General features: G+C 39.8%; 2 protein-coding genes across 2 annotated transcripts; both read right to left on the bottom strand.

The window, feature by feature from the left end:
- Window positions 1-9,160: 9,160 nt before the first annotated feature.
- Window positions 9,161-10,144, bottom strand: LOC142425729 (olfactory receptor 7G2-like). The gene has a single exon (XM_075531448.1). The coding sequence runs from the start codon at window positions 10,097-10,099 to the stop codon at window positions 9,161-9,163; it is 939 nt and encodes a 312-aa protein (XP_075387563.1). The 5' UTR covers window positions 10,100-10,144.
- A 12,420-nt stretch (window positions 10,145-22,564) lies between these two features.
- Window positions 22,565-23,500, bottom strand: LOC142424817 (olfactory receptor 7G2-like). The gene has a single exon (XM_075530464.1). The coding sequence runs from the start codon at window positions 23,498-23,500 to the stop codon at window positions 22,565-22,567; it is 936 nt and encodes a 311-aa protein (XP_075386579.1).
- Window positions 23,501-23,804: the final 304 nt, after the last annotated feature.

Genomic DNA, 23,804 nt, shown 5'->3' with positions numbered 1-23,804 from the left:
CTGAAAGCCAGGATTGGGGAACCTATAGGGACAAAGAATAGAATAAGGTTCCTTGGGGGATCCAGTGGGCAAGGGGGCTAAAGGAACTGATATCAAACAGTTCAAGAAGGAACAGAAAGTTGTGAAACTGATTGGGGTAGCAATTGTACAATACTGCTTGATGTGATTGAAAAGTGAAATGAAATAGCATCTGTTTTACTTCCCAATGATATGGTTTTGGAAGCAACAAAACCCATATGGAAGAAGCACACTAGCATGTATGATCCTGAAGTGTCAACACGAGAAGGTATCAGGCATCAGAAGACCCAAAACAATCATACTGATGCAAACGAGTGGGGTTGGATACCCAAAGCTCATTTGTAAACAATTAGACATCCCTTCGAGGAGGGGTCACAGGGAAGCAAGGAATCAGCTAGACGAGGGTGCTGTACAGCACTGACGAGACGCACAGCATTCCTCTAGTTCTCTAATGCTTCTCCCTGTCCCCTCCCCCTTCCTGTCATGACCACAGTTCTACCTTCCAAACCGGGCTAGATCAGAGCATGTACATGGGTACACGTAAGAGTTCTTGATACACAGAATCAAGGCAAGTATGGGAGTAGTGATACTCGAGGGAAGGGGGAAGATAGGGGGAGAAGGGTGAGAAAGGGGGAACCCATTTTAAGGGTCGACATATAATACTCCTCCCATCCCCCTGAGGGAGGCAATTGACAGAAACTTGGGTGAAGGGAGGCAGCATATGGTATAAGATATGAAAACAATTTATAATTTATCAAGGGTGGAAGTGGGCGGGGGGCAGGGGAAAAGAGGAGCTGGTACCAATGGCTTAAGTAGAAAGAACATGTTCTGAAAATGATTGTGGTAACATATGCAAATGTGCTTGATATAACATGGATTGTCACAAGAGCTATAAGAGTTCCCATTACAATGATTTGTTAAACAAAAAGAAAAAGGAAATGTCTGGAGCCATGAGGCCCGGCCATAACCTTGCCTGTCCGGAGCCATGAGGCCTGGCCATTGTCTTGATCTTTATTGCCTGAGCTCTGTAACTTTCCACACACAGGAACTGTTTGTTCTGCGGTCATTGTTCTCAGGGAAACACCTGCGGCTTGCTTCCCTCATTACTGGCCTATATAAGCTGTAACCTTCCATTCAATAAAGGAGACTTTATCAGACTGCTGTCCTGTCTCCATTTCTTGTGTCTCTTGTCCCCTCAATTCCTACTCCCTCATGCAGGGTCAGCGTTGAATTTCCCGTGGGTCGGGACAAGAAAAAAATGAAGGTTCTGAAAATGTTGCTCTATTGTCATTTAGGCCAATTTTACTTTGAGGAGGACATTCTTCCCCAATCTTTAGTGTCTTCCAACCTCATCTTCTGCCACTGTATTTGAAAATGTTCTTCTTCTAGTCATGTTTCGAGGGACTAATGTCTCAGAAATCGACAGCATATTCCTTCTTCCTAGTTCTTTGCCAGTCTCAATGACACGTGTTCACCATGGGTGAGCTGGCATGGGGTGCCCTGGTGACACAGATTCTAGCTTCACAGCAGCATGCAAACCACCACAGTACAAAAGGCTGGCATTATCAGTGGTGGTTTATTTACATACCCCTATAAGGATGGCACAGGACCTAACAGTTGCTTCATTCTGTTGTACATAGGATCATGATGAGTCAGAACCTACTCATCAACCTCCAGCAACATGAATTGCCAACATAAAAACAAGTGGAAAATGCTAGGAAAAGAGTGTAGTGGACCCCTCTTACCTCCCTTGGTTACACAAGGAAGAAGAATCTATCTCTACACTAGTCAAGGTCAATAGCCACAAGTCAGACATGTGTCCACCTTCCATCTTTCTTCACAGAATTCAAACTCCACCCATTCCTCCTGCAACACTCTACTTTTCTGCTGTGTTCAATAATTCACTGAAAGGACTACACAGAACTCATAGACAACACTCAATATTAGGAGAGTTTCTTATGACAGTTCACATGTTACCACAAGGCAGGATTAGAAAACATTTATACACATTACATTCAGCATTGTCATATATTTCTGTAACCAATGGGAACTCAACATTGAATGTGAGCAGATATTCTATTACCTTTTGAAAACTTTACTATGAATTGTTCTTAGTTTCCAATTAGTAGCTTCAGTATAGATGTATTTTAGTTATTGTGTTAGAAAGGGTTCTCTAGAGAAAAAAACAGGACACTAATAATTTTATATATATTTATATAGATACATAGATAACAAGAAATAAACAGTTAATTAATCTATAAAGCAGTGCAAATGGCCCAGTGCAACTCAGTTCCATGAGACAGCTAGTACACGGCAAGTCCTTCAAGTCTTGAGGGCCATGGAGTAGTCCTCCGTGAAACAATTCAGGCTATCCAGCCACAGGCAGTAGAGAGCAAGCAGGTCACCAACAAAAGCCAGATGACAGGGTCCGACAGTCCCCAGCTCAAGAGTTGTACCTTCCAGTAGTGTGGAGAAGAAGGACTTGAAGGAACCTCAAGTGACAGTGACACAGTCCACAGGTTAGGTGTCCCACATAGTGTAGCTTACAAATGGAGGCACCAAACAGGCAAGGCAACCGCACACTGGTCTGATGATCAAAAAGCAAGAGAGAGAGGTGAGGCTTGCCAAGCCATTTATCTCTCCACCCTTCAACTAATCTCACATGTGTTTATTGCCCATGTTGGCACAACAAACCTACCTTCCACAATTATGAATTGAGATTGTGACTCTTAATAATGTTGAAGTAGATTCTAAATGGTCCAGTAATCAAACTGTGACACAATGCATGCGATGGGTTTAATCAATTATTGTTTGAGGTGTATTCCTTAAGACATCACTTGTGATGGTAAATGGTGTGGGGGTAAGGAAGTGGTATGGGGGGTAAGGAAGTGGAGTGTGGGGTAAGGAAGTGGTATGGGGGGTAAGGAAGTGGTGTGTGGGGTAAGGAAGTGGTGTGTGTGTGGGGGGGGGGTAAGGAAAACCCAGGGACAAGGGAACAACAAGTGATCAAAATTGGTGGTGAGGTAGGTGTGGCAGGCCTGGTAGGGCACGATCAAGGATAATGTAAGGAAGCAGTATTGCTGAAACCCAGATGGGGATGAAGCATGATAGTGGGACAGGAGGAAAGTCAAGGGAAATAGAGGAAAGAGCTGGGAGGCAAAGGGCATTTATAGAGGTCTAGACAAAGACATGTACATATGCAAATATATATATGAGGATGGGGAAATATATCTATGTGCCTATATTTATAGGTTTAGTATTAAGGTGGTGAAAGGACATTGGGCCTCCACTCAAGTACTCCCTCAATGCAAAAATACTTTCTTCTATTAAATTGGCATTCTATGATACTCACCCTCCTGACACAACCGCTGAAGACAAAGCGGGCGAATAAGCAAATGTGGTGAAGAAAGCTGATGGTGCCCGGCTATAAAAAGATATAGCATCTAGGGTCTCAAAGGCTTGAAGATAAACAAGCGGCCATCTAGCTCAGAAAGAACAAAGCCCACATGGAAGAACACACCAGCCTGTGTGAGCACGAAGTTCCAAAGGGATCAGTTAATAGCAATCAAAGAACAAAAAATCATATCATTGGGTGCACACCGCCATGATAAGATCGCTGAGGACAAACAGGTGCATAAGCAAATGTGGTGAAGAAAGCTGATGGTGCCCAGCTATCAAAAGAGATAGTGTCTGGGGTCTTAAAGGCTTGAAGGTAAACAAGCGACCATCTAGCTCAGAAGCAACAAAGCCCACATGGAAGAAGCACAGCAGCCTTTGTGATCATGAGGTGTCAAAGGGATTAGGTATAAGGCATCATCAGAACAAAAAAATAGCATAGGGAATGAAGGGGGAAGTGCAGAGTGGAGACCCAAAGCCCATTTGTCTACCACTGGAGATCCCCTTGCAGATGGGTCTAGGGGAGAAGATGAGTCAGTCAGGGTGCGATGTAGCACTGATGAAGAATACAGCTTTCCTCTAGTTCCTATATGCTTCCTCTCACCACCACCACCCCCGCACACACACTATCATGATCTGAATTCTACCTTGCAAATCTGGATAGAGCAGAGGATGTACACTGGTGCAGATAGGACCTGGAGGCACAGAGAATCCAGGGCGGATGATACCTTCAGGACCAGGGATGTGAGTGGCAATACTGGGAGGGTAGAGGGAGAGTGGGTTGGAAAGAGGAAACCGATTATAAGAATCTACACGTGACCTCCTCCCTGGGGGACATACAACCGAAAAGGGGGTGAAGGGAGACATCAGACAGGGCAAGATATGACAAAATAATAATTTATAAATTATCAAGGGTTCATGAGAGCGAGGGAGCGGGGGGAAAGAGGACCTGATGCAAAGGGCTTAAGTGGAGAGCAAATGCTTTGAAAATGATGAGGGCAATGACTGTACAGATGTGCTTTACACAATTGATGTATGTATGGGTTGTGATAAGAGTTGTATGAACCCCTAATAAAACGTTTCAAAAAAAGAGAGAGAGAAAAAGGATTTTGTGTCAATTTGGTTGAACTACCATGCTCAAGTTATGAAGTAGTCATCCTCATGATGAGGTCTGATATAATGTAATCACCTCCATGATGATTCCACTGTTTTGAGTAGTATTTATGAAAAAATGGTGTTATAGTGAATGGGTCCATTATTTTTTTTAATTGGTCACTAAAAGTACTGTAAAATATACTTCACAAAGGATGGAAAATAAATGGAATAGATCATATGAAAGAGATTTAATCATCATAATACATATTGTTACATATTGATAGCTTATTCCTACATATTGTCATAATAAATGAAAATGCACCACCAGTGAAATGTAAACATTAGGGCCTCCTGATCACAGTGTAAATTGATTCTATCAATCAGGGAAATTCTTTGGAACTACACGGAGAACAAGACCTTTTCTATACCTAACAATTCCACCCAAAGTATAAAATCCTTGGTCATATGTACCTGGGATATGTATAAAAATATTCAAATAACTTTATTCACAATTTAAAAAACACTAGCTACCAAAGATTTCATGGACATCAAAAATAACTAATTTTATATCATTTTCCATAATATTAAAGTACATAACATTGAAAAAGAAATAAATTAGTTCTATCCCAACAGTAGAATTAAATATTAAAAAGCACGATGCTGAAAAAAAATCAAGATCCAAAATGCACATTATGATTAAACTTTTAACAAGTCTAAAAGAGGCATATTTATTCAATAAAATGTATAGGGATAAATATGTAGAATGATACATAAGGCCCTGGTGGTGATGTGGGATGCACACTGGATTACTAACTACAAAGTGGTGGGTTCAAACCCATCAGCCACTCCATAGGAGAAAGATGAGGCTGTCTGCTCCCATCCAGAATTATAGTCTTGGTTACCCTATATACAGACTGAATAGATTTGTTGACAGGGGTTGATGGGTTGTAAAATGAAACGAAACAAAACAAAAAATTTGCACTGCCATCGAGTCGGGATAGACCAGTTCCTGGAGACCATACTTGATTACAAGGGAGGGGCAGTGAAAACCGGAAGGCCTCAAGGAGATGGTTAGACGTGGTGGCTGCAACAATGGGTCAGGCTTAAGAGCAATTAGAAGGATGTCACAGGACTGGTCAGTGTGCTGTTCTGTTGGACAGAGGCAGGGTCACCATGGATTGGAAATGACTCCACGGCACCTAACAGCAACACCACATCAACTCAATTCTGAGTCACATGGGTCTCGAAGGACAAAGTAGAACTGTCCCTTTGGGTGTTTAAGGCTATACATATTTACCTGAGCAGAAAGCTTTACCTTGCTCCTTACTTGCTGCTGTTGTTTTGGAATGCTGACTTTGTGGTTAGAAGTCCAATGTGGAACCACTATGCCACCATGTAACGGTGGTAAAAAGATACTATTGTACACTGTGAAAATGCCAGTGGGTAGGATAAAACTTATCAACAATTGAAAATGTCATAAATCGATCTGATAGAAAAAACATTAAAGAAAATGATCAATACAGAGTTCAGGAGAGTAGTTACCACTAGGAATACAGAAGGTGATGTGATTGGATGAGTGTTCAAGTGGAATTTACAGTGATGTTAATGCTTTATATCTTAACTTAGTGTTGGGTGTATGGGTTTTATTATATACACAGTACTCTCTAATATTTGCATATATTTTATATACCACTTTGTATATATAGTTTTATTGAAAGACATGAAAGCCAGATCATTACAATGCATATTAATTTGAGCAAGGTATGGAACACAATGATTCCGCTTAAGTATAATTTGACAATTACTATTGTGTCAGGTGTTTTAGTGTTTCTCACAGTTAAAGAGGTTGATATCCTTACAGAAATTAGTTTTCAGACCATAAGTCTGAGGTCCATCTAGTAATATTTATCCCCACACTAGGATGTGGATTAAAAGAGTAATGAGTTGGGAAGGAAAGTTTGTTTGTTTTTAATAGGGAATATTTAAAAACTTGAATTAGGTGGGGGTTTGCATTTCAGATCACAAATTTTGTATTCAGCTATTTAAACTGAAGCCTGTTGCTCCAAAATCTGTTCTCTTTGTTATGAAAGTTTTTGTCTTTTCCTCCCCTCTTTATCAGAGTTGTCTCATACAATATTTGTCCACTTGTGATTGACCAATTCCACCCAGCATAGTGTTCTCCGGGTTCATCGGTGCCATATGGGGCTTCATGGATCCATCGCTGATTTTTAAAACAGTTTTATTGGCATATATGTCACATAGCATACCATTCAAAAGTTCAATCACATCAAGAAGAGGTGTACAATTATCATCACAATCAGATTTAAAACATTTTCTTCATTCTTGTATTAATCATTATTAGCTCCCCATTTTCCTGCAACCTCCAGCAATACCCCCAAGGAACCATCAGTCCAGTTACTGTCTCTATAGATTTCATACAGAGAAAAGCAGTTTTTTTAAAATTACAGAAAATAACAATAACAAGGTAAGACAGATAACAAATTCGATTGAAAAGAAAGCAGAAAATTGAAAACTAGAAGATATTGAAAATGGATCAAAAAGGGATATCAAATGATGTAGTGTTAAGTTTGATGAATTTTACCAGAACTGCGGTTGCAATAATCTACTTTCCAATGCATTCTGCATGATAGCAAGGCTATTTATTTACATCCCTGGTCTATGGCCAGAGGGAATTCACCAGAGGCTTAATGCATGTGTGGATCCAGCAAAAGGATTTTGGGCTTCTACTGTCATCCAGAACCTTCTGCAAACAAGGTGCTCACAAATTAAGTTCTGATACCTTTCCTTCCTTCAAATTTGGATTTTATTTTTTACAATCCTTGGATCACACAGCCTGATGTGTTTCTTTCATGAAGATTTAGTTGATTCATGCAAAGTACTCTGTGGGGTGTATGCACCACCGTTTCTTTATTATTCTTCTGCTAATGGAGATTTAAGTTATTTCCATCTTCTTGATATTTGAACAGTGCCGAGATTAACATGGGTGTGTGTATATCTGGTTCTGCTAAAACTCATACTTCTTTAAGATATATAACCAGCTAGGTTGTGTGGAATTTATATATCCAGTTGTTTGAGGTAAGGTCAATTCACTTTCCACAGTGGCTGTACAGGTTTACAGTCACACCGGCATTGTATCCAGTTTTCAATCTCCCTGCAGGTCCTCCAGCACTTATTTCCTGCCTTTGAATTTGGCCCTTGATATCATTGTAAGTTGTTACCTCATTGTTGCAATGATTTGCAACTGGGAGGGAATGTATTTTAATTGCTTGATGAAGAGGTCAATTAACAATGGAAATTGGAAAAGATATTAAGTTTTCTTTCCATAGGAATCATGTTTGGATATACCTGCATCTGATGCAGCCATCAGGAGACTGCAAGGAGAACCAATTCCAGGAAGCTAGCACATCATAGATGATTAAATAATACACACTGTCCTGTTTTTGTTTTTGTGCATTCTCTACTTCAGAAGTTCCTATGTTGTAACAAAAAACAATGGTTCTATTGTTTGAACATATTAGGGTCAGGATTACATTTTCTTATTATAACTGCTAAGTTTCCACATTTAGGAAATGTAAGCATCTCAAAACAATCTCAACTCAATTGAGAGAATCTAATTAGCCACCTGGCAGATGATTAAACGAAGCATGGTGGAAATGTATGCTGTCCTGGAGAGATAAGAATTACCGGTGACACGCTTTATTGGTGCAGTACTTAGAGGCCAGAGTGACAGTTGCAACTCAGATGAAACCTATCAGGAGCAGACGGAAACATTACCAGGTCCTCTGTCATCATCAAGCCATCTCCTATCTTCCACTGATCTGATACTTCGAAGAATATGACATAGGATTAGTGCTTCCTGCAAACATGTCCAAAATACATTAGACGAAGTCTTGCCATCCTTGCTTCTAAAACAGTGGTTGTCAATCTTCCCAGTCCCTTGACCCTTTCATACAGTGACTCATGTTGCGGTGACCCCACCCCCAACCATAAAATTATTTTCTTTGTTACTTCATAACTGTAATTTTGCTGCTGTTATGAATTGGGCATCCCCTGTGGAAGAGTCATTCGACCCCCAAAGGGGTTGTGACCCACAGGTTGAGAACCGCTGTTCTAAAGAGTATTACTTATACCAACACAAATTTGTTATTCTCCTGAAAGTCCATGGTATATGCAGTATTCTTCACCAACATATAATTCAAATGAATTGATTCTTATAATGTCTTCCTTATTCATTGTCTTGCTTCTACATGCATGTGACGTGATTAAAAATACTTTGACTTGGTTCTGGCACATTTTAGTCCTTGAAGTGACATGTTTTTTCCTTTTAACACTTCAAAAAGGATTGTTATTGTTGTTGATGTTTGGCAGCTGAATTGCTCAATACAATACAAAACATTGATATCTTGAATGCTGCTTCCATGGACATTGACTGTAGGCCAAAGTAAAATGAAATTCTTGAAAAATTCAATATTTTATATCTATTATTTTTTCAATGTATATAGTCATTATGTATCTAGTCATTTGATTAGAACTTGCTAATGAAACAATACAACATCCAAGATAAGCTATATTCCTTCCACTTTGACCCATCAAAAATCCCAAGGGAAAAACACATCCACATTAACTGATCTTATCCTACTGATCTGATCTCACTGATGACTTTCATCAGGGCTTCCTTCATGTCCCTGTTCCTCAGGCTGTAGATAAAAGGGTTCATTATTTGAGGAACCACACTGTACATCAAGGAAGCTACTGCGATCTTCCTGGGTGAGTGTGCAAATGCAGAACTGATGTACACACCAAAGCCTGTCCCATAAAATAAGGATACAACGGACAGGTGAGAGCCACACGTGGAAAAAACTTTATACATACCACCGGCTGATGGCATTTTCAAAACAGAGCTAACAATCCGAGTGTAAGAGAAAATGATTCCTGAGAGAGGAACAACAAAAAATAGAGTAGCCACCGAATATGCCAGGATGTTATTGATGAGCGTATCAGAACAGGCAAGTTTGAGAACGGGAGCAAGTTCACAGAAGAAGTTAGGAATTTCCAAGTCTGTGCAGAAGGACAGGCGCAACACCATCAGACTCTGAAGCAGTGCATTCATAAGGCTCATGAGCAAGGAAAGTAGGGAGAGCAAGCCACAGAGGGTAGGGTTCATGATCATAGTGTACCTCAGTGGATGGCAGATAGCCACATAGCGGTCATAAGCCATTACTGTAAGGAGAAAATTTTCCAAACCAGCAAAAACCAGGAAAGAGCAGATCTGTGTGAGACAACCTGTGTAGGTGATGCTCTGATTCTGAGCTTTGATGTTGGCCAACATCTTTGGGATTATGGTTGTGCTGAAACAGATGTCAGTGAAGGAGAGATTAGAAAGAAAGAAATACATGGGTGTGTGGAGGTGGGAGTCAAAGCTGACAGCCAGAACAATGAGTAGGTTTCCCAAGAGGATGATGAGGTATATGGACAGAAACAGGGTAAAGAAAAGCGGCTGCATTTCTGTGTCCTCGGTCAGACCCAGAAGAAGGAAATTTGAAACACTTGTATGGTTTCTGTGTTCCATGTTGGTGAATCTTATGGAAAAGATGCAACGACAGATAATCAAGTGTGTGGATCCTGACTACCAGCAATATCAATACCTGGGGGTCTTGTTTGAAATATGGCTTCTTGGTACCAACTCCAGTATTTTACACATTGTAACAAGGTGGGAAGATGGACTAAACATTAAGATGTGCTCTTCTGTCCTTCAGAATTATTCCATGTCTTCAAATGAAAAAAAAAGATACAATCTGCTTTTACAGTGTTGTAATCAAACTGTGTACTGCTTAGAATCCTTCTAAGGTCTCGTGAATATGTTAGTTCATGCTGCCATGAACCTGGCAGCATGTCAAAGGAAGGTGAAGCACAACAGACACAAGGTGCAACGTGAACGATAATATTGATTTCCAATAGTCACAGTATGTGACTGCTGTGTTGATGCTCCCGAATTATCTCTGTGAATAGTTCCTTATAGAGCACCATTAACACCCGTCATTAGTCACTCCGGGTAAATCAATTTCCTTCAATTCTTCTGAATGAAATGTTTTCCTTCTGGATATTTCTATGTCTGCCAACAAAAATCAGTATGCAGTTGGTGAATGACATCCATCCAGGTTCCCATTCTTGTTCTGAGATGAAGAAAAACATCTTCTAAAAATCTGGAATTAAAAAAAAAATCCTCATGGAAGCATGAGTCACCTATCTGCATTATTGTAAGAGAAGGCAGGGAACTGCATCAATGGAAACCTCAATTCTCTCATTATGAATCAATTATCATTTGTTAGTCTGGCGCCCTTTGATGGCATAGCATGCTGGGAGTTATTCCATGGATCTTTCAAACAGCAGCAGGGGCACCCGTGGTGGACAGGTTTCAACAGAGTTCCACATAAAGACAGTGTAGGAGGGAGTAGCTGGCAATCTACTGCTGGAAAAAAACAAAAACTGTTCAGAGAAGCATTCAAAAACAAAAGGAGAATACTGTCTGATAAAATGCCAGAAAGCGATCCACTCAGGTTGGAAGGCATTCAAAGCACATGTGGGGAAGAGCTGCTTCCTCAAGAACTGAGTTGGCTTCACTTATTCAATATGCATGCTGGGAAAACTTGTTGAAAAGCTGGACCAGAATAAGAAAGAGAGGACGGCATCAAGTTTAGAGAGCATTGTTCACTAACAACCGTAATTTTCAAATATCATAACCCTGTCTGCTTAAAGTGAACAAGATGTGAAGCAATTATTTATGAAAATTCAAACATAGCCTTCTACATTATACCTTGACAGAAAGAGAAAAAAAATTGTACTTCAATGAAAATAAAATAAGCCTCACAACTTGACAAATTAGAACACCGTAATAAATACAGAAAATACATTGCAAAGGATTTGGTTTTACTTGAATCTGTAATCAACACCCATCAAAGCCGCAGTGAGAACATCAAAGATATACGTATTGGATTAGGCAATTTGCTGTGAAAGGTCTCTCTGAAGTGTGAAAAAGCACAGATATCACTTTGAAGTGATACCTCATATGGATGTGAAGTTGGACAATGAGTAAGAAATGCTGTAAGAGAATTCATGCTTTTATATATAATATTCGCATGAGTAATAAGCCCATCATTGACTGCCAGAAAATGGAAATCTTCAAAGGAGCAGAGCAAGAATTCTCCTTAGAAGTGAGGATATTAAGACTTCTTAGAAAAGTGGGTGAAGGGAGATGCGGGACAGTGCAGGATATGGGAAAATAATAATAATTTATAAATTATCAGGTGTTCATGAGTGATGGGGAAGCAGAGAGGGAGGAGAAAAATGAGGAGTTGATATCAAGGGCTCAAGCAGAAAGCAAATGTTTTGAGAATGACGATGACAACAAATGTACAAATGTGGTGGACACAATGAACGGATGTATGGGTTTTGATGAGATGTATGAGCCCCCAATAAAATTATTTCAAAAAAAGACTGATTGTATACTTTAGACTTGTCCTCGGGAGGCGTTCCTTTCTTGTAGACGGACATAATGATCATAGAAGTAGAGGGTCAGCAAAAAGGTTAAAACCCTCAATGAGACGAGTCACCACAATAGCTGCAGAAACAGGCCTGAGCTAGGCACCACCGCGAGCCTGGCAAGGACTAGGCAGAGTTCTGTTCTGTTGTAGTGAGGTTTGTTATGAGCAGAAAAAACTTAGCTACCACTCCAATAACAACAATAGTGAAGGGAGGAAAGTGGAAGAGGGAATTATGTTTAGAAGGCACAATGTATTCTCCAAGTGCTCAAAGGCTTTGAAAATTGTTATCAAGAATGACCACACAACTTGAACATAACCAATATCCCTGAAGGGGATCTGCTGAATTTCTGAATGTTTTGCTCCATATATTTTCTTTTCTTTTTTAATCCTTTTATTGTGGGCTCTTGCAGCTCTTATCACAACGTTGTGTATATTTTCAACAAAATCAAATGGTAAACTTTACAGACGTCTTTCAACGATTAGAAATTATTAGGAAAACAAACAACCTGTTCAGTGCGTAGCATATGGGACCCTAACACAAACACTTGTCCTCCTGTGGATTTGTGTGCGAGTTATAATAGCAAACCCCAGAACAGAAACAACCACAAAAACAAACAAAAGAAAAACACTCACTGTCATTGAATCAATGAGGACTCCTTGGGACCCTGTGGGAGTTCTGGTCTCATAATGGTTCCCCATTGATGGGCGAACTGCAAGGTCAGCACATAAAAACCACCACCCGCTCTAGGGGAAATAGGGAGCTTCTATTCCTGTAAGAGTTGCTGTCTCTGAAACCCACGGGGGCAGGTCTACTCTGTTCTATAAAGTCACTAGACCTCAGCATCAACTCACTGGCAGTGAGTTTTGTGTAACCTTATAGGACGGAGTTGAGCTGCCCCGTGGGGTTAACAAGACTGTAGACCTTTACAATCAGAGAAAGCCTCATCTTGCTAGATGGAATAAAATAAAATAAAAACCCTTATATAGGTCTTGCAATGATTAGAAATTATTAGGGGGGAAAAGAACGTGTAGAGTGCTTAGTATATTGGACCCTAACTCGGAGAGCCCTAGTGCGCATTTGTGTGTGAGTCACAAATAGGAAAATCAGCACAACTAACCCAAAGACCTTCTGTCATTGAATCAATTCTAACTCCTAGTGACTATGGCAGTCCTGGTGGCAGGCCTGCTGGGCTGCCAGCTACAAGGTCAGCAATTGAAACGACTGGACGCTCTCTCTGAGAAAGAGTGGGCTTTCTACTCCCGCAGCGAATTACAGTCTCAGAACCTCACAGGGTCAGTTCTACCCTGCCCTAGAGGGTTGCCATGAGTCAGAATTGACACGATGGCAGTGAGTCATTGTTTATAGGACAGAGCGGAACTCCCCCCTGTGAACTGACAAGACTGTAAATCTTCAGGCGCTTACGATGTCTCATCGTTCTACTGCCAAGTGGATGATGGTTTTGAATGCTGGCCGTATAGTCAGTAACCCAATGTGTCGCCCACCAGGGTTTCTTGTCATGAGCAATACTCATTTGTCACCTTTTGCTCTGAGGGCAGAGGCAATGCATGGGGCAGTTGAAGGAAGAGAGAAACAGAGAACATCCCTAGCATCCTCGCTGCAGACTTCAGGGAGGAAATTGCATGCTGACACCAACTCCCCTCCCCCAGGAGTTTTGATCATCTAGAAAAGCACTTTGAATAAACACATCATGGGCAGCTGAAACATACACGGCGATGGAAATACATACATTCGGGTCAGATGAACCTGAAAAAAGTGTGTGGGGAAAATTTATGACAACCACTCTACAATGTGAAAAATTAAGTCATTTTTTAAAACCTAGAACAATTAGGAGTTGTGTTTTTTTTTTTTTAAATCTGTGTATTGCAAGCAGAATGAAAAGTAGAGGGCGAGGCAGTAAATGGCTGGGGATACACTAGCCAATGCTATCAGCTGACACATTTGACCATCCGTACTGTGGATAATTTTATTGCAACAAAATAATAAAAGTATATTTGTTGCTACTCATTTTATGCATTTTGCTCAGTGTTGACTATTTCTTCCACAGTGTTGAACACTGCATAAACTTCATATCATTATGTCACTGCATGTTTTGATAAATTTATTAAATTCTTCTGTAAAGTTACATATATTTGTGCTTCAAAGACGTTTTATTGTGACTTAGGTAGCGGTTTATATATCAGATCATTTTTAAATTCAACAACTTCAATGACTTTTCAAACCTCTCCTTGGCTTGCCCAGCTCCCCCTGCGCTTCCTAAGTAACTGCCTACTTTGCTTGTTCATCTCCCTTTTTCATGCTTTATATAAGCACAATCATACTATATATGTAACTTTCCAGTTGATTTCATTAACAAGTTTTCAACGAATGTTGATACATTTAGTTCTGTTTTATTAAGTCCAGTTACAATATAACATCCCATGATAATATACAATATTCCACTATATTACACAACACTTTTTATTTATTCCCTAATAATTATTACAGGTGTTTTCCTTCTAAATCTATATACAATTTAAAATTTTTAATTCTTTATTATCTCTTCCTCCTTCTACCTACACACATACCTACCTTATTGCCTGCCTGTCTACCTATCTATCTATCTGGAGTCCTGGTGGTGTTGTGGGTTATAGGTTGGGCTGCTAATTTCAAGTTTTGCACTTTGAACCTACCAGCCTCTCTGCAATAGAAAGATGAGGGCTTCTGCTTATTTGAAGATTTGCAGTCTCAGAAATCCTATATAGGAGTGCTTCAGGTTAAAATTGACTCTACAACAGTGGGCTTGGTTTGACACATATACATCTATGGATAGATAGATAGAAAATAGATAGATAGATAGATAGATAGATAGATAGATAGATAGATAGATAGATAGATAGATAAAAAGAGTGTATGTGGGGGGGGTATATCAGAGAGAGAGAGAGAGAGAAACCATGCAGCAGGGAACCCGCCATATGCAAGAGGAGGCTGCTTCTGGGAGGGAAAAAGAGCAACAGAGAGGATGACAAAATAGAGGCTTCTTGCATGGACATTTGTGTTGATTAAAAAAAAATACCTGGAGTTCTACAGCAAACATGTCACCAATTGCTCTTTCTAGAAAGGTATAAGAGGCAGTCTTTTTTCCCCACTGTCCAAAGTGTGTACAGTTCTATTTGAAATATTTGGTGATTTTGACAAAGACAGACAGGTAACGTACCACGGCAGTCTGCTAAGTCTGCCGGGATCTCCATTTCCACCTCCTGAGCCCTCAATGCCGGCCTCCTCGTGTAAACCAAGTCACCCCTAAAGACTGTGCCAAGTACTGTGAACCCCAAACCAAATGCTCTGCGCGACGCTGACTTGCTGTGCTATCGTGGATACTCATCGGATTTCTCCCCCCTCCCCTCCACGTCAGAGATTTCAAACGAGCAGGAGAAAGAGGAAGCATTCTAATCCCATAAAGAGTTCTGTAACATCACTGAAGATCATGGATAGGAAGATAAAATGAAGTTCACCAATGCTCCTCCCTACGATCTTCACAAGAGTACAAGTAAATGCCAGAATTGTGTAACCGCAATTTTGTTTGAGAAAGGGCAGATTCCTGCTCAAGAAGAATATGATCCTTGGCACTGTCGAGAGAGAGTAAGAGTCTAGTTGAATGAGGATATTTGGATCAAACTAAAGAAATGTGCCAAGAAGGTGGAAAACAGCCCCATCTTTCATCCAATGCCTAACCTGCAGCACCAGCATGACTCCTTTGGGGCTATTGGTACAGAGATAAAAGGAAACATGTCAGGAAGATGGAAGCTAGGAAGGGGCCTGAGAGTGACTTGATTCTAATAATTTTATGCATTACAGTTTCCTATGAATGAAGTTATTAGTTAAATCTTTTCCTCATTTTTCAAACATTAATGGCTGCCAAGTTACCTGGCTGGCATCACTGAGGAGTGGTGCTTGACAGCTCTTCCGGATGTTGGATAAAGGCGAAGGGACCCATGTGGGGCACCAGATAGCCATCTGGACTTGTGGATTATTCCTTAGAAGTTTTAGATCCAGACTGGAGAAGGGCTGTTGAAAAAGGCTGTCAAAGGCAGACTATTTCACTCTACATTTCCCTGGGGCTTCAATATCCAAAGCTCCTCATTAACCAAACCATTTTATTGTTATTTTATCCCAGGGAAGTGAAAATCCTGAAAGCCTAAGACAATAGTAGATGGGAGTTCAGGAGGCCTAATTTCCTGAGCCTTAGAGGCCATATATCTGTCTATTTCTCCTCAATAATATTTCACATACCTTGCATATCAATCTAAAGGCATCTCAACCACATTAATGATATTAGGAAGCCTGATTCCAATTCAGAATGTAAACATGTAGCTCAATGATATGATACAAATAATATAGTTATAATAGCAAAACTATGGGAAAATGGAAATACGCAGGAATTTATCTTTCTGAGAGAGGAATACTTCCTGAAACGTAATCTCTTTGTGCATATTTTATAAGAGAGATTTCAATGTATTTATCCTTTGTGGTCATTTCTTTCTATGATCAGTATATACAGACACATTCCATTCCATTTTGAGTTTAAAAACCTCCTTTTCAATTTTTTTTCTCCCCAAACAGTCTCAATGCATATTTTCTATACATTAAGAGACTATGAGTTTAAAGTATGGTTCTTCATTTCCAATATTGCTGTGAGGGAAACATGGTGTTGCTGGTTAGGCATTAGTTTACAGTTTAACAAAATTTTAGTGAATATAAGGAAATGGCATTGTGTACTTCATAAGTGATGATGGAGTTTCACATCACTATCCACTTAACTAATCTCCTGTTTTCATGAGTTCAATACTTTCATGTGATTATGATGTATTTTACTTTATGTGAATGGCATCCATATAAACTCTTTTAATATGTAGTTTCCTCAATATTTCATTTGTATGAGTGATTAAATCCTAAGGCATCTTGTTTCTGGAAAACTATCATCTACAACAGGCCCACTAGCATCCTTTTGAGTCATTGCAGAGATTCAGATGCCATTTTAATTATGTGTTATCTTATCTATGTGCTGTTCATTAAACCAAAAATATGACTATACAAGCCTAGGGAAGAGAAGTTTGGGTTAGTTTTAGTAATGTTGAGTTAAAGGTTGGGGTAATTCAAGTCCAATACATCAAAACTCCAGAACCAATTAACCTATAATTATGCCTCATTTTAACCTGTAAATGTATGCATATCCCAATCATGGTTCTTTCCTGCTTATATAGTGCCACTATTGTCGACTAAGGGAGCATTCATGGTATAGTTATTACAAGTTTGGCTGCAATCATCATGAACCCCCATTCGAAACTACCAGCAGCTTCGCAGGAGAAACACTGGGCTATCTATATTTTGTCTCAGAAACCCACAGCAGGTCACAAGGAGTCAGCATTGACTCGATGGCAATGAGTTGAGTCAGTGTCACTTAACCTTTGAATCTTTATCTGACTTTATTAGCCAAATAAATAAAGCGGACCCTGCATGCAAGAGAAACAAAGATATTTAATTGTCTGCACCCACAAGGGTACCCATGACCAAATAGAGTAGACTGTCTGAAATGAGGCACCTGGACCTTTAAGCCCTTTAGATTTCTGGGATTGTTCCTACCCCACCCTACATTCTAGCCCTCCTGTGTCCATAAATGGTGTTCTGGCTGCTAAGTTATATTTTCCCAGCTGTCCTCTAGATGCACCTCTTGATTCAAAATTGGGCTCAGGGAGCAAGGTGCATCAGGTAATGTGCTCTTTTCCAGTGATTCTTGGAGTGGAGGGTAGCTGGACAACACTGATGTGTGGACTACTCCTGCTCTCAGATCTAGTTGAGGCTAGAATGAGTTTCTAAGAAATGCTGATGGCCAGGAATTCAAAGATTAAGGATTTACATTTTTTAAAGAGTGACTGCTAAGCAGGAAGTCAAAGAAAAGGGGATATTGACTTAAGGGTTTTACCATCTGCTACAGCAATGAACTGATTTCCCAGCCCAATCATGATCTGGATAGGCTGTGGTTTAGGTGTTCGATTACTAGCAGCAAGGCCAGAAGTATAACCCTGTCAATTTCTACGGGAGAGAAAATTGAGGGTACATGCCCCCATAAAGATTTGTATTCTTATAAACACAAAGGGTCAGTTGGACTCTGTGATACAAGGCTGTTTTGAGCCATAATGAACTTGATAGGAGTGGGTTTTTGATCATCTTGATCTTGTGAGGATTTCCTTTGTTCTCTAGAATGTACAATGAACACCATGAGCAATTCAGGGGATTCCATCTTCCTCTGCATTGGGTACCATTACTGGCCAACCGTTTGCTTCATCTGGATAATAGCCTTTGGCTACACTTTTGTCTTTTCTTGTCTAAAGCAAAATAAAATGGCTCCTATAGAACAGCGTAAATCTTTTTCTTTTACCCTAGCACGCTTGAAACTCAAAGATGGCATTTTGATGTCACCCTTTGCCATTTTAACATCACTCACTTTAAACACATGAAATAAAAGATAAAATATACGAAGATATAGAGTGGTAACTTTAGAAAGAGACAAGAAGCATTGTCAAAGGGCCCCCCAAAATTATAGCTTGAGCACATAAAATGATTGATTTAGAACCTGCCCTCATAACCTATTCTAACTTATGCTTTAATATATATATACCATTTTAGTGGGGGCTCTTACAAGTTTTATAAAAATCCATACATCAATTGTATCAAGCACACCTGTACATATGTTGCCATCATTTTCAAAACATTTTCTTTCTACCTGAACCCTTGGTATCAGCTCCTCTTTTTCCCCTCCTTGCCCGCATCTCCCATCCTCATGAACCCTTGATAATTCATAAATTATTCCTACATTACTATTTTACACTGCACACTGTCTCCCTTCACCACATTTTTGTAAAAGAGCAATTGTATATTGAGAAAGCATCCCAGCCCAGTCCAGATCAAGTCTATAAGTCCAATATTAGCCCATAGGTCCAATACTAATCTACAAATTCCTCTTCAGACTCACACAACACATGCAATGATGTCAAATGCAGGAAGTCTCAAGGCATGTGGGTGGAAATTCTTTTGGATCTAGTGGTAGTGGAAGCACTTCAACACTGGCAGGGATCTCCACGTGGCTCCTCCAGCTCCAGGGTTCTAGCATAGGTCCATGTGTCTCGTCAGCAAGAAGATGAAGCAGAGAGTGTGTATGTATGTGGACTCCGTGAGCTATTTATTTCCATAGCACCGCCAAATGATGTCATCAAGCTGCGACCTGATTGAAAAGCTGGACTCCACCCCTTCCCAAGTTGACATGACATTATGTAACTGCCACATCTATCATGAAGGATGGATGATACATTGCCACACCTTATTTTAGTTAGCCTTAACAATGTATACTGAGATCATGACTCAAATGGTAACTGAAATCAGTTGTATAGAATTTCTTCAGGATATGTTAACAATATATGCAGTGGTGGCTTGTGTGCTGCTGTGATACTAGAAGTTATTTCACTGGTATTTCAAATGTCAGCATGGTCACCCACAGTGAACAGGCTCCAGCTGAGCTTCCAGACTGAAATCAGACTACAAAGAAAGAATTGGCTTCCCACTTCAAAGGAAATAGCCACCGAAAACTTTAAAAACAACTTTGATACTGAAGGCCTAACAAATGGAAACAGAACATTGTCTGAGATCATACCAGAGGATGACAACTCACGTCATGGACACTCAAAATGTGACTGTGGAGGAACGATGTTCTCAGAGTGGAATTCAACATGGTGACATGAGTGGAGTAAAGCCCACAGGAGTGGAGTCTTAGTTTGCTGATGGCACCTGACTAAAGATGGGAAGAAACAGTTGCAAAAATATACTAATGATATTAACTTAGAATGCATGATTATGAATCTAGGAAAATTGGAAATTGTCAAAAATAAAAATGGAATGCATAAAGATTAATACCCTAGGCTTTAGAGAGCTGAAATGTACTGGTATTGACCATTGTAGTCAGAAAATCATGTGACTTACTATGCCAGGAATGATACTGTGATAGGTACGTTGGTTGTACCAACATGGCTAATGAACACATGTGAGACTGGTTGAAGGGCAGAGAGATGAAAAGCTTGGTGAACCTCACCTCTCTCTCTTTTGCTCTTTGATCACTGAATGAGTGTGCACCTGCCTTGCTTGCTCTGTGCCTCCATTTGCAAGCTACACTACCTGTGGGACACGTAACCCATGGACTGTGTCACTTTAACTTGAAGTTCCTTCAAGACCTGCTTTGCCACACTACTGGAAGTTACATCTCTTGAACAGAGGACTGTCAGACCCTGTCATCTGGCTGACTGTTGGTAACCTGTTGCTGTTTGCTCCCTGTGGCCCGATAACCTGAATTGCTCCACAGAGGACTACCCCACGGCCCTCAAGACTTGAAGGACTGCTGGTGTACTAGCTGTCTCACGGGAGTGAGCTGCACCAAGTCATTTGTACTACTTTATAGATTAGTTAACTGTTTATTTCTTATTCTATCTATCTTTATAAATATATAAAAATTATCAATGTCCTGGTTTTGTTTCTCTAGAGAACCCTGTCTAACACAGATACAATAAAAACAAATGGAGTTGTATTCATTGTTGAAAGGCCCATTTCAAAATCATTGTTGATGTACAATGCTGGATTTCATGGGATTATATCTGTCCACCTTCAAGGAAATTCATTCAATACAACTACTATTTAAATATATGCACCTTCCACAGAATTTAGTGATGTAGAAATTAAAGAATTCTATAAGCCGAGTTTTTCAGAACATTTTTATACAGTTTTTATGCTAAAGTTGAGTGCATTGACTGATACTCAGGTCAGTATATACTCGAGTATATACGGTTGAGTGTATACAGTATGTGTTTTCAGTTATTAGTATTCTGCAAGTTCTAGAGGTACATTTTATACTCTACATTATATGTATATTTGTTGTGGTGAAAATAAACCTAACAAAACAAACACAAGTGCAACAATTTCTTCTTGTACAACTCTGAGATATTGCTTAGATTTTTCACATTGTGGAACCATTTTTACTATCATTTTCTAGTTAAATTCACCAGCTTTACCATAAAATCTTATGTGCAAAACTCCCCTTTCATCTCTCCATCCCTTGTCCAAACTGATCATCTTTGTTTTGAGTTCATTTATTTATTTTTGCTTAAGTAAGATCATCCAGTATTTATGCCTTTGTGGTAGGCTCATTTTACTCAGAATTGTGGTTTAAAGGTTCATTCATGCAATTACATGCATCAAAATTTCATTTATTTTTATGGTTGAGTCATAATCCATTATAAACACATGCCACGCCTGTTGATCCTTTCATCTATTGATGAGCATTTTGATTGTTTCTACCTTATGGATATTATAAAGAATGCTACAGTGAACATCTGTACACAGGTTATATTGATATTTTGACAAGTACAATTGAGCCAAATATTTCACATTTCAGAATGCAAATATATTCTCTCTTATATTATTCTAATATTAATATTTGGCTTCTCAGGCTTCAGAGTGTATAAGAATTTCATAAGGATGTAATTAAGCTGCTCACCCTTCTCATGCCTCTCTAGAAACAGAAATTTGTTTCATAATATTCAGGATGATCATTTACAACCAAGGGTTTCAGGTGTCGCCTGTACACAAGTGTTCTATGAGTGTCAATGGAGAAATGTCTGAAGAACAAGGTACCTTGGGTACTAAGTGAGGAACTCTTCCCCAGCGGACTAACACAGCCTTCCTCTCTTACCCTAGTGATGAACAATCAGGAGAGCACTCTACAAACTCCTTAATTCTCCTGTGACCCCTCCATTTTCCTCTAAAACTGTAGACACAATTCTGACTGATGGACGCAATTTGTATATTTGGGTGAGTGGGGTGGTAATGTGATCCTACTAATCCCGCCAACTTTTCTTTTCTTCCATCATGTTTACAATTCCTGCTTGAAGTAAATTTCTTCTCTGCAGAAAAGCTTGTTTTCTTCATAAACACCATTTGAGATGGGTTACTGAGATTCTTAGTACTTCAATCAACACTCTAAATCATCAGTTTTATTTTTCCAGGTTCCATAGAAGCAGAGACTAAGGAAGGAATTCATTTTCAAGATTTTTAGATAACAATCTATAAAGAAGCAAAGCATGAGACAGTGGATAACTTAGTGTTAAAAAATACACGTTGAAAGCTGTGGCTTACCTAGAGATTATCTCCATCTTGATCCTGTGCTTAAAGCCATGTGAACAGAAGCCAAAATTACTCCCTAATTAGTCCTAGTGAGATGAAATTCTTGGCATCTCCTTTTTTTTCATTAAGATGATAAAATATACCTAGACATTATCTTATCTAGTCATTTTTAGCAGAACTTGCTGATGGAACAGTAGGCCCTCAGCATCAGAAACATTCCTTCCATTTGACTCATCCTAGAATCCCAAGTCAAAGCCACAAAAAAGAATACCTAAATTAATCTTATCCTATTGGTGAATTTTTTCAAGGTTTCCTTCATGTCTCTGTTCCTCAGGCTGTAGATAAAGGGATTCATCATTTGAGGAACCATACTATATATTATTGAGGCTACCGCCGTCTGCCTGGAGGACTGTGCAAATGTAGAACTGATATACACACCAAGGGCCGTTCCATAGAATATAGAAACAATGGAGAGATGAGACCCACAAGTGGAAAATACTTTATACTTTCTACCTCCTGATGCCCTTCTCAAGACAGCAGATATGATCCGTGAGTAAGAGAAAATAATTCCAGATACAGGAACACCACCCAAAAATGTAATCACCAAATATGCTAGGATGTAATTGATGAAGGTATCAGAACAGGCAAGTTTGAGAACGGGAGCAAGTTCACAGAAGAAGTTAGGAATTTCCAAGTCTGTGCAGAAGGACAGGCGCAACACCATCAGACTCTGAAGCAGTGCATTCATAAGGCTCATGAGCAAGGAAAGTAGGGAGAGCAAGCCACAGAGGGTAGGGTTCATGATCATAGTGTACCTCAGTGGATGGCAGATAGCCACATAGCGGTCATAAGCCATTACTGCAAGGAGAAAATTTTCCAAACCAGCAAAAACCAAGGAAGAGCAGATTTGCATGAGACATCCTGTGTAAGTGATGTGTTGATTTTGAGCTTTGATGTTGGCCAGCATCTTTGGGATTGTGGTTGTGCTGAAACAGATGTCAGTGAAGGAGAGATTAGAAAGAAAGAAATACATGGGGGTGTGGAGGTGGGAGTCAAAGCTGACAGCCAGAATGATGAGTAGGTTTCCCAAGAGGATGATGAGGTATATGGACAGAAACAGGCTAAAGAAGAGAGGCTGCATTTCTGGATCCACGCTCAGTCCCAGAAGAATGAATTGTGAGACACCTGTGTGGTTTCTTTGTTCCATATTGGTGAATCTGGTGGAAAAGATGGGATGACAGATAATTCAATGTGTAGATCCACAATACTCAGCAAGAGCATCCACTGGTATGTTGTGAAAAACCCACGGTCTTGGTACCCACTCCAGCCCTTACTGATGATAAATTCTGGAAGAGGATCTCCCATTCTATTTTACGTACTTTTTACCAAGCTAAGTCGGTATTGTTGTTAGATGATGTCAAATCAGTTCAAATTCACAGGGACAATGGCCACAAGGGAATAAAACACGGCCCGGCTCTCCACTACCCTCAAGATCATTTTTAATGGTTGTG

Source organism: Tenrec ecaudatus, chromosome 1, assembly GCF_050624435.1.
Source record: "Tenrec ecaudatus isolate mTenEca1 chromosome 1, mTenEca1.hap1, whole genome shotgun sequence".
NCBI classification, from domain to species: domain Eukaryota; kingdom Metazoa; phylum Chordata; class Mammalia; order Afrosoricida; family Tenrecidae; genus Tenrec; species Tenrec ecaudatus.
This window is presented reverse-complemented; position numbering and strand designations above follow the sequence as displayed.